The sequence below is a fragment of the Tachyglossus aculeatus genome, chromosome 4 (assembly GCF_015852505.1).
Source record: "Tachyglossus aculeatus isolate mTacAcu1 chromosome 4, mTacAcu1.pri, whole genome shotgun sequence".
Lineage (NCBI taxonomy): Eukaryota > Metazoa > Chordata > Mammalia > Monotremata > Tachyglossidae > Tachyglossus > Tachyglossus aculeatus.
In genome coordinates, this window is record NC_052069.1 from 39320043 (window position 1) to 39335740 (window position 15698).

The 15698-nt window shown below is 42.3% G+C and overlaps 1 protein-coding gene across 1 annotated transcript in view; it reads right to left on the reverse strand.

Annotated features, from left to right (window-relative positions):
* COL24A1 (collagen type XXIV alpha 1 chain) overlaps positions 1–15698 on the reverse strand; it is a 500281-nt gene that overhangs the window by 327129 nt on the left and 157454 nt on the right. The window contains exons 14-18 of the mRNA XM_038745410.1: positions 12608–12652; positions 2041–2094; positions 1883–1927; positions 1542–1595; positions 315–368 (exon numbers count right to left, since the gene is read on the reverse strand). Of these exons, the coding sequence (XP_038601338.1) occupies positions 315–368; positions 1542–1595; positions 1883–1927; positions 2041–2094; positions 12608–12652 (252 nt within the window). The remainder of the gene's footprint in view (positions 1–314; positions 369–1541; positions 1596–1882; positions 1928–2040; positions 2095–12607; positions 12653–15698) is intronic.

A 15698-nucleotide genomic window follows, 5' to 3' on the forward strand; every position in this document is an offset into this window, starting at 1 on the left:
ATACACTGTCCAGGGAAATACCACAAACCTCCAAAACCTTTAGCTTTGTCTGGGGGAAGAGTGTATGGTATGTGAGTTGAGTTCTTGAGGGATTAGCTAACTTCGAAAGAGTATAGAAAAGATGAAACTGGTCAGACTGTAACGTTCTCACTCCTGTCGGTACCAAAAGCATTGGCGGCCTTGTGCACATTGCTGGTGTAATCGGAAAAAGCAGAGAAAGGTTCAGACTTACATTCATTCATTCAATCATACTCATGGAGCGCTTACTGTGTGCAGAGCACTGTACTAAGAGCTTGGGAGCGTACAATACTTACAGATGGTCCCATTTTCCCCCTCATCCCTGGTGGCCCTGGCAAACCAATGCTTCCCTGAAAAGAGACAGCAATTTGGGAAAATCAGGAAATATGTTATGCCATAATGACTCAAAACACTTTCCTGCTTATAAGTGATTTAAGACATTCGTGAAAAATTTAGGAAGAATCGAGACATGAAAGTTTCACGTATATGTTAGATCATGCTGTAGTTTGAAGAAAAGTTTTGTGAGAGCAAAATACAATGAAATTGCCATCGATGCATCAAGGTATTTACGAAGTATGGATTGATTAGTGAGTCAGTCGTATTTATTTAGCGCTTACGGTGTGCAGTGCACTGCATTAAGTGCTTGGGAGGGTACAACAGAACAACAGACACATTTCCAGCCCCAAATCGAGACATTAATATAAATAAATAAATTATAGATATGTACATAAGTGCTGTGGGGCTGGGAGGGGGGATGAATTAAGGGAGCTAGTCAGGGTGCCACAGAAGGGAGTGGGAGAAGAGGAAAGGAGGGCTTAGTCAGGGAAGGCCTCTTGGAGAAGATGTGCCTTCAATACAGCTATGAAAAGTCAGTGGGGCATGGAGAGCAGTTGTCTGTCAGATATAATAATAATAATGATAATAATATGGCATTTGTTAAGTGCTTACTATGTGCAAAGCACTGTTCAAAGTGCTGGGGAGGTTACATGGTGATCAGGTTGTCCCACATGGGGCTCACTGTCTTAATCCCCATTTTACAGATGAGGTAACTGAGGCATAGAGAAGTTAAGTGACTTGCCCAAAGTCACACTGCTGACAATTGGCAGAGCCAGGATTTGAACCCATGACCTCTGACTCAAAATAATAATAATAATAATGATGGCATTTGTTATGCACTTACTATGTGCAAAGCACTGTTCTAAGAGCTGGGGAGGATACAAGGTAATCAGATTGTCCCGTGTGGGGCTCACAGTCTTAATCCCCATTTTACAGATGAGGGAACTGAGGCACAGAGAAGCTAAGTGGCTTGCCCAAGGTCACACAGCTGACAATTGGTGGAGCTGGGATTTGAACCCATGACCTCTGACTCCAAAGCTTGTGCTCTTTCCACTGGGTGTTCCAGGCCAGATTACTAATTTCATATTTACATCAACCTGACTTCATTTTTTTTCCTCAGAATTTTCCCATGATATTTCACTGGCTTGTCTCTGTTTTATCGTTGAGAAGGTCTGTTAAAAAGGTACCTTGTCTCCAGGATGCCCAAGGTCTCCTGGCTCACCGATAATTCCTTGCTCCCCCTAAACAATACATCATTACATATAGGCATCATTACATACAGGCAGACTTCAGTTGGAAATGGTGCATTTCTAAAGGTGACAACTTCATAAGACAAGTTTTATTTTAAATAGAAGTAGAAAAACATTTCATTTGGGTCATTCAGCCATAATACCATCTAGCAGACAGTCTATTTACTTAAAAAAAAAGAGGAAATTTAAGCTTCTGTGATGTAAAAGCAAAAAAAAAAAGGCAGTAAGATTTGAGCAGGAATGAATTAACTCTATGATAATGGAAATATTTAGATCACCTTATCACCTTTGTTTCCTGGTTGCCCAATATTTCCTGGAACACCCTAGATCGAGAAACGTTTGACCATTACCGGTGATATCCTATCAAACATTAATGTTTAGACAGACAGCTACTGCTGTTAAAACAGTTAAAACAAGAATTTTAACAGAAACTTACCATCGACCCAGGAATCCCAGGAGGTCCGCTTGGTCCTACGGGGCCAAGAATACCCTGGATGACAGGAGAAAAGATTCAGTCATTCAGACATATTTGTTGAGCACTTACTGTGTGATGAGCACTGTACAAAGTGCTTGGAAAATACAATTCAGCAATAAAGAGTAACACAGTGAGAAGGTTAGCACCAGAGGAGCAGAGTGTGTGGGCTGGGATGTGGAAGAAGAGAAGGGAGGTGAGGTGTGTGGGCTGGGAGGTGGAAGAAGAGAAGGGAGGTGAGGTAAGAAGGAGCAAGGTGATGGAGAGCTTTGAAGCCACCACTGAAGAGTTTTTGTTTGATACAGAGGTGATGATGATGATGATGGCATTTATTGAGTGCTTACTATGTGCACAGCACTGTTCTAAGTGCTGGGAAAGTTACAAGGTGATTGGGTTGTCCCACGGGGGGCTCACAGTCTTAATCCCCATTTTACAGATGAGGTAACTGTGGCTCAGAAAAGTTAAGTGACTTGCCCAAGGTCACACAGCAGGCATGTGGTGGAGCCAGGATTCAAACCCATGACCTCTGACTCCAAAGCCCGTGCTCTTTCCACTGAGCCATGCTGCAACTACTGGAGACTTTTGAGGAAGGGGGGTGACATGCCCAGAACATTTCTATAGGAAGATAATCCAGGCAGCAGAGTGAAGTATGAACTGAAGTGGGGAGAGACAGGACGTTGGGGGGTCAGAAAGGAGGCTGATGCAGTAATCCATTCAGGATGGGATGCCTGTAGGCCCCGCAGCTACCCCACCTCCCTTCTCCGTGTCCCTTTTCCCCACTTGTGTACATTTGTATATATTAATTATTCTATTTATTGTATTAATGATGTATATATATATATAATTCTATTTATCGATTTTGATGCTATTGATGCCTGTCTACTTTTCATTCATTCATTCGATCGTATTTATTGAGCACTTACTGTGTGCAGAGCACTGTACTAAGCACTTGGGAAGTACAAGTTGGCAACATATAGAGACGGTCCCTACCCAACAGTGGGCTCACAGTCTAGAAGGGGGAGACAGAGAACAAAACAAAATATGTTAACAAAATAAAATAAATAGAATCAATATGTACAAATAAAATAGAGTAATAAATACGTACAAACGTATATACATACATACAGGTGCTGTGGGGAGGGGAAGGAGGTAAGGCAGGGGGATGGGGAGGGGGAGGAGGGGGAGAGGAAGGAGGGGGCTCAGTCTGGGAAGGCCTCCTGGAGGAGGTGAGCTCTCAGTAGGGCCTTGAAGGGAGGAAGAGAGCTAGCTTGGCGGATGTGGGGAGGGAGGGCATTCCAGGCTAGGGGGATGATGTGGGCTGGGGGTCGACGGCGGGACAGGCGAGAATGAGGCACAGTGAGGAGGTTAGCGGCAGAGGAGCGGAGGGTGCGGGCTGGGCTGGAGAAGGAGAGAAGGGAGGTGAGGTAGGAGTGGGGCGAGGTGATGGACAGCCTTGAAGCCCAGGGTGAGGAGTTTTTGCCTGATGCGTAGGTTGATTGGTAGCCACTGGAGAATTTTGAGGAGGGGAGTAACATGCCCAGAGCATTTCTGGACAAAGACAATCCGGGCAGTGGCGTGAAGTATGGATTGAAGTGGGGAGAGACAGGATGATGGGAGATCGGAGAGGAGGCTGATACAGTAATCCAGACAGGATAGGATGAGAGCTTGAACGAGTAGGGTAGCAGTTTGGATGGAGAGGAAAGGTCTACTTGTTTTGTTGTCTGTCTCCCCCTTCTAGACTGTGAGCCCATTGTTGGGAAGGGATTGTCTCCATCTGTTGCTGAATTGTATTTTCCAAGTGCTTAGTACAGTGCTCAGCATGCAGTAAGCACTCAATAAATATGACTGAATAAATGAATGAATGAATGTAGTAAGTGCTATAAATACCATCATTTCTGTTAATACTATTATTATTATCATTATTATTGCCATGATTCTTCCATAACATGGCAGTTGTGCTCTTGAAGAACCTCATGCTATAAGAAAATTGCACTATTGGAACATTAAGTCAAGGGGAACTAATGGGTTGGAAGTTAATGGCCTGAAACCTTGCCTGCCACTTTCTGATACACGTTTTGATGCTATTTTTATGTTTGTTGTCAGTACAATGGTTTATACCCTTAGCATTCATTAGTATTTCACTTTTTAGATGTAAAATTGCAAACAATTTAGACCCATCAGTGGTGTCATGTAATAAATCAATCAGTGGTATTTACTGAGCTCTTACTGTGTATTAAGCACTTGGAAGAGTGCAATACAACTGAGTTGGTAGTCATGTTCCTTACACAGTGAAGTAAAGACGATAAAGAATAGTCAGACAGAGGCCTGGAGGCACAACATCATTATGTCTCGTCTGAGGGAGACGTGCCCAAACATTTCCATCTACACTGAATCTACTTGCACCAACGGGTGGATCCAAAGTCCAGAAAAGACTCGTTTTTTTGTGTTTTTTTTAAATATTTCCATTGTGCTGTAGGGAAGCAGTGTGGTCTATTGAAAACAGCAGTGCGGTCTATTGAAAACAGCAGAGGTCAAGGATCTAAGGACCTGTTTTTTTAATCCCAGCTCCAACATTTTTGGACTGGGTGACTTTGGATAAATCACTTAACCTCTCGGTGCCTAAGTTTCTTCAACTGTAAAATGGGGATTCAATAACTGTTCTCCTTCCTACTTAGACTGAGCTACTCGTGTGGGACCTTATTATCTTAGCTTATCCAGCTCTTATAGCTGTCCCTGGCTTGTAGTAAGCGCTTCACAAATTCCGCAGTTATTACTATTATTATCTTCAAATTGTGATGGTGTGTGATAAGAGAAAGGACTGTAAGTCCTGTTCTGGGAAGAAAAGATCCTTAATTCCAGAAGCAAAGGCAGAAGTAACTCCTTCAGGGGCCCTTCAGCTCTTCTGATTTAAGTATAATTTAGACATAGAAGCATAGCAGCGTGGCTCCATGGAAAGAGCCTAGATTTTGGAGTCAGAGGTCATGGGTTCAAATCCCGGATCTGCCAACTGTCAGCTGTGTGACTTTGGGCAAGTCACTTAACTTCTCTGTGCCTCAGTTCCCTCACCTGTAAAATGGGGATTAAAGCTGCGAGCCCCCCGTGGGACAACCTGATCACCTTGTAACCATTATCATTATTATTATTAATAGAATTAGATTCTACCACACTGATCCTCCAGCTCCTTAATCCTTGCTGTCTGGGTCTATACTGCAAGGGTAATGGGATTAGGGTGTCAAGCATAATAATATCTGCGGGAGAGCTGAATATTTTCTGTCTCTTTTCTGTGAATGAAGAACAGTAATCCCCAGCACTGTATATGGAAGAAAAGTGTTAATCTTGAAGCTGAAAAAGAAAAAAAGTTGCAAGCAAACCAGCCTCGCCTCCAGAAACAGAGAGCTATTTTAACTTCTCATACAATAGAGTAATTCTCCCCATCTTTAACTACACGTGACAGTGTGGAAAACCTGACATATGTATTGAGAGAGGCCAACAAAACTACGTTTCTGGTCGAGTCCTAAAGGCTGTGCATTAAACTAAGACAGAGTGTTCCCAACATGTCTAATCCTGAACTATTTGTGACACCAGGAAGGAAGAAGGTAATAGTTTCCAGTTTGTTTTAACAATACCTAACTGAACTAACAATAGATACATTATATTATCACTGCTGGTGACTCCAGATTTTCTCAATAGAGTCCTTGTGTTCATGAGATTACAGTAGCTAGTTCATTTACAGTCCAGAACGCTCAGAAACTCGTATATTTAAATTGAAGGGAACTGAAGAGAAACAACTGCAAGCCTCCTGTTTGGAAACAAACTGGAATGCCACTCATATAAAGCTAGAAGGAAAATGTTATAGCCATTTTAGAACAAATGGTTTTCTCTCCTCATTTTACCGACTTCGTAGTAAAACAAGATTTTCATTTTGGTTTTACTTGGCACTATGCATAAAGCAGGAATATTTAGCTCAAGGTATGACATTCGGAGGCTCCCCATGAACAGTTTAATTTGTTTATTGGAACCAGGCCGCTTGCAAGAAGATGGAGATGTTAATAGCAATGAAGTACCTGGTTCCAAATAGGTAGGGTCTGGACTGTAGCTGGAAACAAGCTGGGCTGTAGGGAAAGCAACCTGGCTTAGTGGTTAGAGCACGGTCCTGGGAGTCAGAAGGTCCTGGGTTCTAATCCTGGCTCCACCTCATGTCTGCTGTGTGACCTTGGACAAGTCACTTAACTTCTCTGGGCTTCAGTTACCTCATCTGGGAAATGGGGATTGAGAGTGTGAGCCCCATGTGGGACAGTAACTGTGTCTAACCTGATTTACCTGTATGTACCCCAGCACTTAGAACAGTGCTTGGCACATAGAAAGCACTTAACAAGTCCTATTATTCTTATTATTCTTATTAAGAACACAGTAGAAGGAGGTGGAAATAAGGGGCCCTACTTCAGGGGAAAGATGTTTCTGGCATATATAGTTCTAAATACCCGCAAACGAACTGGATGGTATCACCAGGACTGCTCTTCCCTTGAATTTGGGGGGTTTCAAAGATAATAGTAATAATCATAATAGTGATGATGGTATTTGTTAAGCACTTACTATGTGTCAAGCACTGTTCTAAGTGCTGGGGTAGATACAAGGTAATCAGGTTGGATACCGTCCCTGTCTCACATGGGAATCACTGAGGCCCAGTCTTAATCCCCATTTCCCAGATAAAGTAACTGAGACACAGAAAAGTTAAATGACTTGTCCAAGGTCACACAGAAGATAAGTGGTGGAGCTAGGATTAGAATCCAGGTCCTTCGTACTCCCAGCCCTGTGCTCTGTGTACTAGGCTATGCAGCTTCTCTACTGCTTCTCTGTTCATTCTTTACTGCCTTTTCCCTTTTTTCCCCTCCACATTCTTAAATCCTGCTTATGGACTTCACAACCTCTCACGCAGACTTGACTTATTATGCATTTACTATGTGTCAAGCACTGTTCTAATAATAATGATAATAATAATGATGGCATTTATTAAGTGCTTACTATGTGCAAAGCACTGTTCTAAGCGCTGGGGAGGTTACAAGGTGATCAGGTTGTCCCACGGGGGGATCACAGTCTTAATCCCCATTTTACAGATGAGGTAACTGAGGCACAGAGAAGTTAAGTGACTTGCCCAAAGTCACAAAGCTGACAGTTGGCGGAGCCAGGATTTGAACCCATGACCTCTGACTCCAAAGCCTGTGCTCTTTCCACTGATCCATGCTGCTCTGTTACTGGGGTAGATCCAAGGTAATCAGGTTGTCCCACTTGGGGCTCCCAGTCTTAATCCCCATACAGATGAAGTAGCTGAGGCACAGAGAAGTTAAATGGCTTGCCCAAGACCACACAGCAGACACGTGGCGGAGCTGAGATTAGAACCCACGTCCTCTGACTCCCAAGCCAGTGCTCTTTCTACTAAGCCACACTGTTTCTCTAAAGGATGCGATCTGATATTCTCAATCCTTTGTAATGTTTAATGGAAAGAGTGCTGACAATAGGAGTTAAATGACTTGCCCAAGGTCACACACAGCAGACGTGTGGCAGAACTGGGATTAGAACCCAGGTCCTTCTGACTCCCAGGCGCGTGCTCTATCCACTAGGCCACACTGCTTCTATTTGAGGTTCCTCTGCCACACAAGGTTGTAATCCCACCCAAGAAGACATGCCAACGATTTTATGCTGTCTATAAGAAAACCAACATGATGGATCAGCCCGCACCTATAAAACCACACACACAACCAAAAATTTAAATTGGAAACACAGACGTAATGCCGCCGAAGAATTTTATTAGCCACACAGCACAGTGGTCAACGATTCAGTGATAGACAGTGAAGTAGAAAATCAAATCAAGAAGGCCCGCACATGCTTTGGAAGAAGGTGTGGCCTAGCGGATAGAGCCTGGGCTTGGGAGTCAGAAGGACCTGGGTTCTAATCCAGTTCCGCCACTTGTCTGCTGTGTGACCTTGGGCAAGTCGCTTCATTTCTCTGTGCCTCAGTTCTCTCATCTGCAAAATGGGGATTAAGACTTTGAGCCCCATGAGGGACAGGAACTGTGTCCAACCTGATTAACTTGTACCTATCCCAACACCTAGAACAGTGCCCGGCACATAGTAGTTCAATTTGTACTTCCCAAGTGCTTAGTACAGTGCTCTGCACATAGTAAGCGCTCAATAAATACGTTTGATGATGATAGTAAGCACTTAACCAGTACCATAAACAGAACAACAAAACCAACAGAACAAAGAAGAGATGTTCTGGAACATAGTCAGGTTCTAAACCCTGAAGCTATGTTCAACTCAACACAGCTACGCTGAGTGGGAGCCATAAAGAGAATGAATGACAGCATGAGTCCCCAGCAACCCACTGAACGGGGAGTGACAATGGGCAAAACGGTAGCAAGGAGAGGAGAAGAAATGATAAAAAAGGACACGGTAAAACAAAATTTGAGACAATACTGCATCCCATCTAAAACCCAGGTGGTCAATCTCCAAGCAAAAAGCAAGTATGGTGTACTGCTATATAGAAAGAAATGGCTCTTAATAAATACCCCAATTATTATTATTTTCCCATTTAAAGGCTTTGTAAGGAACGAGAGATAAGGAAATTCACCTTTTCCTCTCCATCCAAATGGCTAATTCAAGCACTTATCTTGCCTTATCAATCTCCCTGCTGACCTCCCTGCCTCCTGTCTCTCTCATTTCCATTCCATACTTCACTCTGCTGCCTGGATAATTTTTTAAAAAAACAGTTCATTCCACATATTTCCACTCCTCAAGAACTCCCAGTGGTTGCCTGTCCACCTTAGCATCAAACTGAAACTCGGCTTTAAACAGTCAATCAGTTCCCTCTCTGCTATCTTACCTTACTGATTTCCTACTAAGACCCAGATTTCCCCTACACCAATCTATTCCCTATACCTCAGTTTCACCTATCTTGCCACGGGCATCTTGCCCACATCTTTCCTCTGGCCTGGAACTCCCACCCTCTTCATATCTGACCGATTACCATTTCCACACCTTCAAAGCCTTATTGAAATCACATCTCCTCCAAGAGGCCTTCCCTGACTAAGCTCTCATTTCCCCTACTCTGTTTCTCCTTCTGCTTTGTTCATTCGATCGTATTTATTGAGCGCTTACTGTGTGCAGAGTACTGTACTAAGCGCTTTCTATACACTTGGATCTGGGCTCTTTGAGCACTTGATATTCACCTCACCCTCAGCCCTACAACGCTTATACACATATCCGTAATTCATTTTAATACTTGTCTCACGCTCTAGATTGTAAGTGCCTCATGGGCAGGGAACGTAGCTACCGAACTCAGTTCATTCATTCAATCGTATTTATTGAGCACTTACTGTGTGCAGAGCACAGTACTAAGTGCTTGGGAAGTACAAATTGGCAACATATGGAGACAGTCCCTACCCAACAACGGGCTCACAATCTAGAAGGGAATGACAGACAACAAAACAAAACATGTGGACAGGTGCCAAGTTGTCAGTTGTATCATACTCCCCCAAGCACTTAGTACGGTGCTCTGTACACAGTAAGTGCTCAATAAATACCATTGATTTATCATGAAAAACAGAGACAGGCATTAAACAAAACTATATGACAAGGGAGGGCCTTGTGTAAGTGTACAACGTGGCTGAAACTGTGGTTGCTGCATTTGGCTTTTCAGTCACAAACTCACTCATAGATGAACCTCAAAATCAGTGGTATCTTCTTTTAATACAGAGGACAACTATAGATGCATATAATGTGACCATTATGCATCACAGTTTAAATTATGGAGGTATCCAGGATATTTTGCTATATAGTGCAGGTGAAAGATGGTATTTTTGATAATAATAATAATAATAATGTTGGTATTTGTTAAGCGTTTACTATGTGCAAAGCATCATGAGATACTGTTTTGTTCATATGCTCAGAAAGGAGGAAAAGGGAAAAGAAATAGAGGTGAAACTAAAAATAAATAAGCATAGATTTGGGCTATTGAAATTTGTTGGATAATAATGATAATGACATTTATTAAGCAGTTACATGTGCATAGCACTGTTCTAAACGCTGGGGAGGTTACAAGGTGATCAGGTTCTCCCATGGGGGGCTCACAATCTTAATCCCCATTTTACAGATAAGGTAACTGAGGCACAGAGAAGTTAAGTGACTAGCCCAAAGTCACACAGCTGATAATTGGTGGAGCTGGGATTGGAACCCATGACCTCTGACTCAAAGCCCGTGCTCTTTCCACTGAGCCACTCTGGATGTGGAGGCTAGCACTATTTAAATGACCAGAATTAAGATCTCAGAGGTCCCAGCTTTACAGCTTACAGGTGTCTCTTCATTGTGGTAAATTCTGTGGTCCCTGTGTTATGGTTCATGGCCTAAGCAAACAGCAAAATTATCATAAATCCATGGTATTTATTGTGCACCTACTGTGTCCAGAGCACTGTACTAAGCACTTGATAGAGTACAATACAATGGAGTTGATAGACATGTTTCTTGCCCACAATGAGCTTACAGTCTAGAGGACTTCTAGACTGTGAGCCCACTGTTGGGTAGGGACTCTCTCTATGTGTTGCCAACTTGTACTTCCCAAGCGCTTAGTACAGTGCTCTGCACTCAGTAAGTGCTCAATAAAATACAATTGATTGATTGATTGATTGATTGATAGAGGAGAAAATCAGGTTGGACACAGTCCTTGTCCCTGTCAGACTTACAGTTTAAATAAAAGGGAGTAGGACTGAATCTCCATTTTATAGATGAGAAAGCTGAGGCCCAGAGAACTGAAGTGACTTGTCCAAGGTCACACAGCAGACAAGTGGAAGAGCTGGGATCAGAACCCAGATCCTCCGACTGTCAGGCCCGTGCTCTGGGGATTTTCTCTCTTTTATTGCTGTATTGTACTTCCAAGCACTTAGTACAGTGCTCTGCACACAGTAAATGCTCAATAAATATGAATGATTGAATGAAAACTGCTACCCTTTAATGGAAAGCAATTCAAACCTACAATTCAAAGAGCAGGTTTGAGGGCTCCCTGTAACCTTGGGAGCCTGAAAGGCCTGTAGAGCGGGGAAAGTGGCAGCAGTAGTGGAGGATTTTAACCCCACTGTTACAATAAGGTGGAATTTCCTGCTGAATATGGTTATGTCCCTTTTTCCTCCCCCACAAAATATTTATGATGAATCTAGTTCCGGTCTCATGTCAAAAAGCTCAACTTTTCAAATTCCGAAAATACTCGCTTGGCACTGCATTAATAACTTTCTGAATAAAAACTAGGCCACTCCATCATGATTTTAGAAAATGTGTGAATGGCAAAGCCTAGGCTTGAGAAAAAAAAAAAGTTGGCATCAACCCAGTTGTGAAAAATGTAGGAAATAATGCTGTTCTTCATCACTGCTTTAGATTATACAGGAGACTGGTAACAGGAAGTAAAGGATTTATGAGAATAGTTCACAGAGGATGTTTGAACAATTAACCTCAACCTGGAAATGGTTCCTATTTAATAACACACTGGGCTTATTTGTACAACAGACACATTTCCCTTAGACTAACTGAAGGTTTTTTTGTTTAAGAAAATTCATTTTGGAATGGGATTATTAAAAATTTTGACTTGAGAGTGATTTTTTAAACCTAGGTTACACATTTTTTCTTGAATAATGATACCTTAATGCAAATATGCCGTTCCTTTTAGTAACGCTGGCAAATTCTAACGGCCTATTTCAATACTACCTTTTCAGTTTCTTCAGGATGGTTCACTTCCCCCAGGGATTCTCAAAAAAGCCTACTTCCAGCTTGTCCTAAATGATTTCTGAAATATTGGAAGATAGTCTGAAAATGGGTCCATTTGACTCCTTTTGATCCCACCCTCAGCTCTGATCATCTAATGTTTCATTCAATTTTTCTTTTTTGAAAGTTCTGAGCTGGAAAGTCAACATGGTTCTCTGGAAAAAGCTTGGGCCTGGAAGTCAGGAGACCTGGGTTCTAATCCCATCCCTGTTACTTGCCTGTTGTGTGACCTGGGCAAGTCACTTCTTAACTTGGCTGTGCTTCATCTGTAAAATGGTGATTAAAAAGCTATTCTCTCTTCCCCCTAAGACTGTGGGTCTCATGTGGGACAGGGCCTGTGTCAGACATGAGTATCTTGTGTCTACCCCACAGTCCCTGTATATATGTTTGTACATATTTATTACTCTATTTCTTTTATTTGTACATATTTATTCTATTTATTTTATTTTGTTAATACGTTTTGTTTTGTTCTCTGTCTCCCCCTTCTAGACTGTGAACCCACTGTTGGGTAGGGACCGTCTCTATATGTTGCCAACTTGTACTTCGCAAGCACTTAGTACAGTGCTCTACACACAGTAAGCGCTCAATAAATATGATTGAATGAATGAATGAATACCCCAGTGTTTAGTACAGAGCTTGGCACATATAGCAAGCACTTAAGAAATCCTGCAGCTAATATAAATGTAAAATCTTTGATAATACTGTGAATTATGAAAAAATATACTTACTCTTAGTCCAGGAAACCCAGGAGGGCCAACACCACCAACAATTCCCTTTAAAAAGAAATTAAAAAAAATTAATTTACCCTCATTGCAGAACTGTTCATTTACTTGAAATGATAATAGAAAAGACCTGCCCACCAGGACACTGTCAAATTTTGATCTTTCTGACTGACTTCTTTCCAAAACACAAAATGTCTCCTCATTTATTTAGTTTTTTAAAATGTATAAGAAAACAGTCAGTCAGTCAATCGCATTTATTGAGCACTTACTGTGTACACAGCACTGTACTAAGAGAAGCAGCGTGGCTTAGTGGCAAGAGCCAGGCCCAGGAGTCAGAGGTCATGGGTTCAAATCCAGGCTCCCTCACGTGTCAGCTGTGTGACTTTGGGCAAGTCACTTAACTTCTCTGGGCCTCAGTTACCTCATCTGTAAAGTGGGGATTAAGATTGTGAGCCCCACATGGGACAACCTGATCACTTTGTATCCTCCCCAGCACTTAGAACAGTGCTTTGCACATAGTAAGCACTTAACAAATACCAAAATTATTATTATTATTATTACTAAACCCTTGGGAGAGTACAACACGACAGTGTAACAGACACGCTCCCTGCCCACAACGAGCTTACAGTCTAGAGTGGGAGACAGACATTAATATACATAAAATTACAGATATGTACATAAGTGTTGTGTGATTGGGAGATCATGGATGATACTGTCTGGCTTTGACATTTGGCTGATCGCCTGGGAGTACTGACTAGTAATTTCTGTAACTGTTATTATTATGTGCTGTGGATTCATTTCCAATTCATTGTGACTCCATGGATATACTTTCTCCAGAAAGTCCTGTCTTCTGCCATTATCAATCAATCAATCGTATTTATTGAGCGCTTACTATGTGCAGAGCACTGTACTAAGCGCTTGGGAAGTACAAATTGGCATCACATAGAGACAGTCCCTACCCAACAGTGGGCTCACAGTCTAAAAGGGGGAGGTAATCAGATTGTCCCATGTGGGGCTCACAGTCTCAATCCCCATTTTACAGATGAGGTAGTTGAGGCACAGAGAAGTGAAGTTACTTACCCAAGGTCACACAGCTGATAAGTGATGGAGCCGGGATTAGAGCACACTATCTCTGACTCTGAGATTCTGAGCCATTGTGTGTGCAAGTCATCAGACTGATTTCTAGTTATGATGATACACGAATGGTGAAAGGAGATGAGAGAACCCTCCCTCCCGGCTCGCATCTCCTCCTGCCTTCTGAACATCTGTACTTGGATGTCCTCCTACCACCTCAAATTCAACATGTCCAAGACAGAGCTCCTTATCTTCCCTCCCAATCCTCCTGAACTTTCCCTTCACTCTAGACGGCACAACCATCCTTCCTGTCTCACATGCCAGTAATCTTGGTGTCATCCTTGACAACGCTCTCTCATTCACCCCATATATCCAATCCGTCACCAAATCCTGTCAGTCTCACCTTCACAACATCCTAGCTACATGATAATAATAATAATAATAATAATAATGGCATTTATTAAGCACTTACTATGTGCAAAGCACTGTTCTAAGCGCTGGGGAGGTTACAAGGTGATCAGGTTGTCCCACGCGGGGCTCACAGTCTTAATCCCCATTTTACAAATGAGGGAACTAAGGCCCAGAGAAGTGAAGCGACTTGCCCAAAGTCACACAGCTGACAACTGGTGGAGCTGGGATTTGAACCCATTGATAAGGGAATCAATGAGTCAACCAATGTGTTCACTGAGCGCTGAACTAAGCGCTTTGGAAAGTATAACATAGCAGATTTGGTAGACATGTTCCCTGTCCACAAGGAGTTTTTCAGTCTATAGGGGCATCCAATAAATCCAATAATACATCCTCTAGACTGTAAACTCCTTGTGGGCAAGGGATATGTCTACCAATTCTGTTGTATTCTTCCAAGTGCTTAGTGTAGTGATCTGCACATAGTAAGTGCTTAATAAATACAAATGATTGATTGATTGATCCATTGGCAACCCTGAAAAAAGGGGCTTAACACCTCAATGAAGAGTCCCCAGACCAGTTTCTTCCCATTTGAAATTTCTTGTCACCAGCAGTAATATGGGGAACTGAAATCTGTAGCTCTGTTTCACAACAAATGCTCTGATTTTCTCAAAAAAATTGAGAAACAATGACTATTGATGGTAATTAAATGCAGATTCTGAAATCACTGCTTCCCATACTACTGTCCACGTGTCACAAGAACATTCTTCCAAAGCATTTTGTTGTTGGACAAGATCACTATAAAATGTGTCACTGATGAAATGAAATTTGCTTTTTCTCCTCACAGGTCAGTTCTAATTTTCTACACCACAAATAAATGTTCTATCTCTTATGTTGAGTTAGGAGAATTTTCCGGTGGGTTGGACACTTATTGTAAATCTAGATCTCAGGAGCCTTTTCTGAGGATGAAAAGGAACAGCTACACTTTATTCTGATGGGAGGAACAAAAGACATCACACTAGTCTCCTTCAACTCTGATTTGACAGCAATTCCTTTACATTGCAGCATTAGCATTTAGCGGCGTACCTCAGGAGAGCCAATGTTGCTTTACCGTTGCCAAAATTCAGCAAGTTAATAGAGAAGAAACATGGCCTAGTGGACAGATAATGGGCCTAGGAATCTGAAGGAGTTGGGTTCTAGTCCTGGCTCTGCCACTTGCCCGCTGTGTGACCTTGGGGAAGTCACTTAACTGCTCTAGGCCTCAGTTCCCTCATCTGTAAAATGGGGATTAGGACTGTGAGCCCTGTGTGGGACAGGGACTGCATCCAAGCCAATTATCTTGTATCTACCCCAGTGCTTAGTACAGTGCCTGGCACTCAGTAAGCACTTAACAAATGCCAATATTTTTTAGAGTAACAAAGGTCATGTAAACTCTAGTCTGTTAGGATGTCGAGACAGAAAAATCTCCTTCTGGATGTAGACTTTTGTAAAAATGCTCACAAATTTGGATGATTTTAAATTTTTCATGACTTTAACTATGGCGCGAACTTGCTCAAGAGTTGACCCTTTGGGCACACTGCTACATTTTGGCAGGCCCAAATACAGTTGTGGACTTCTT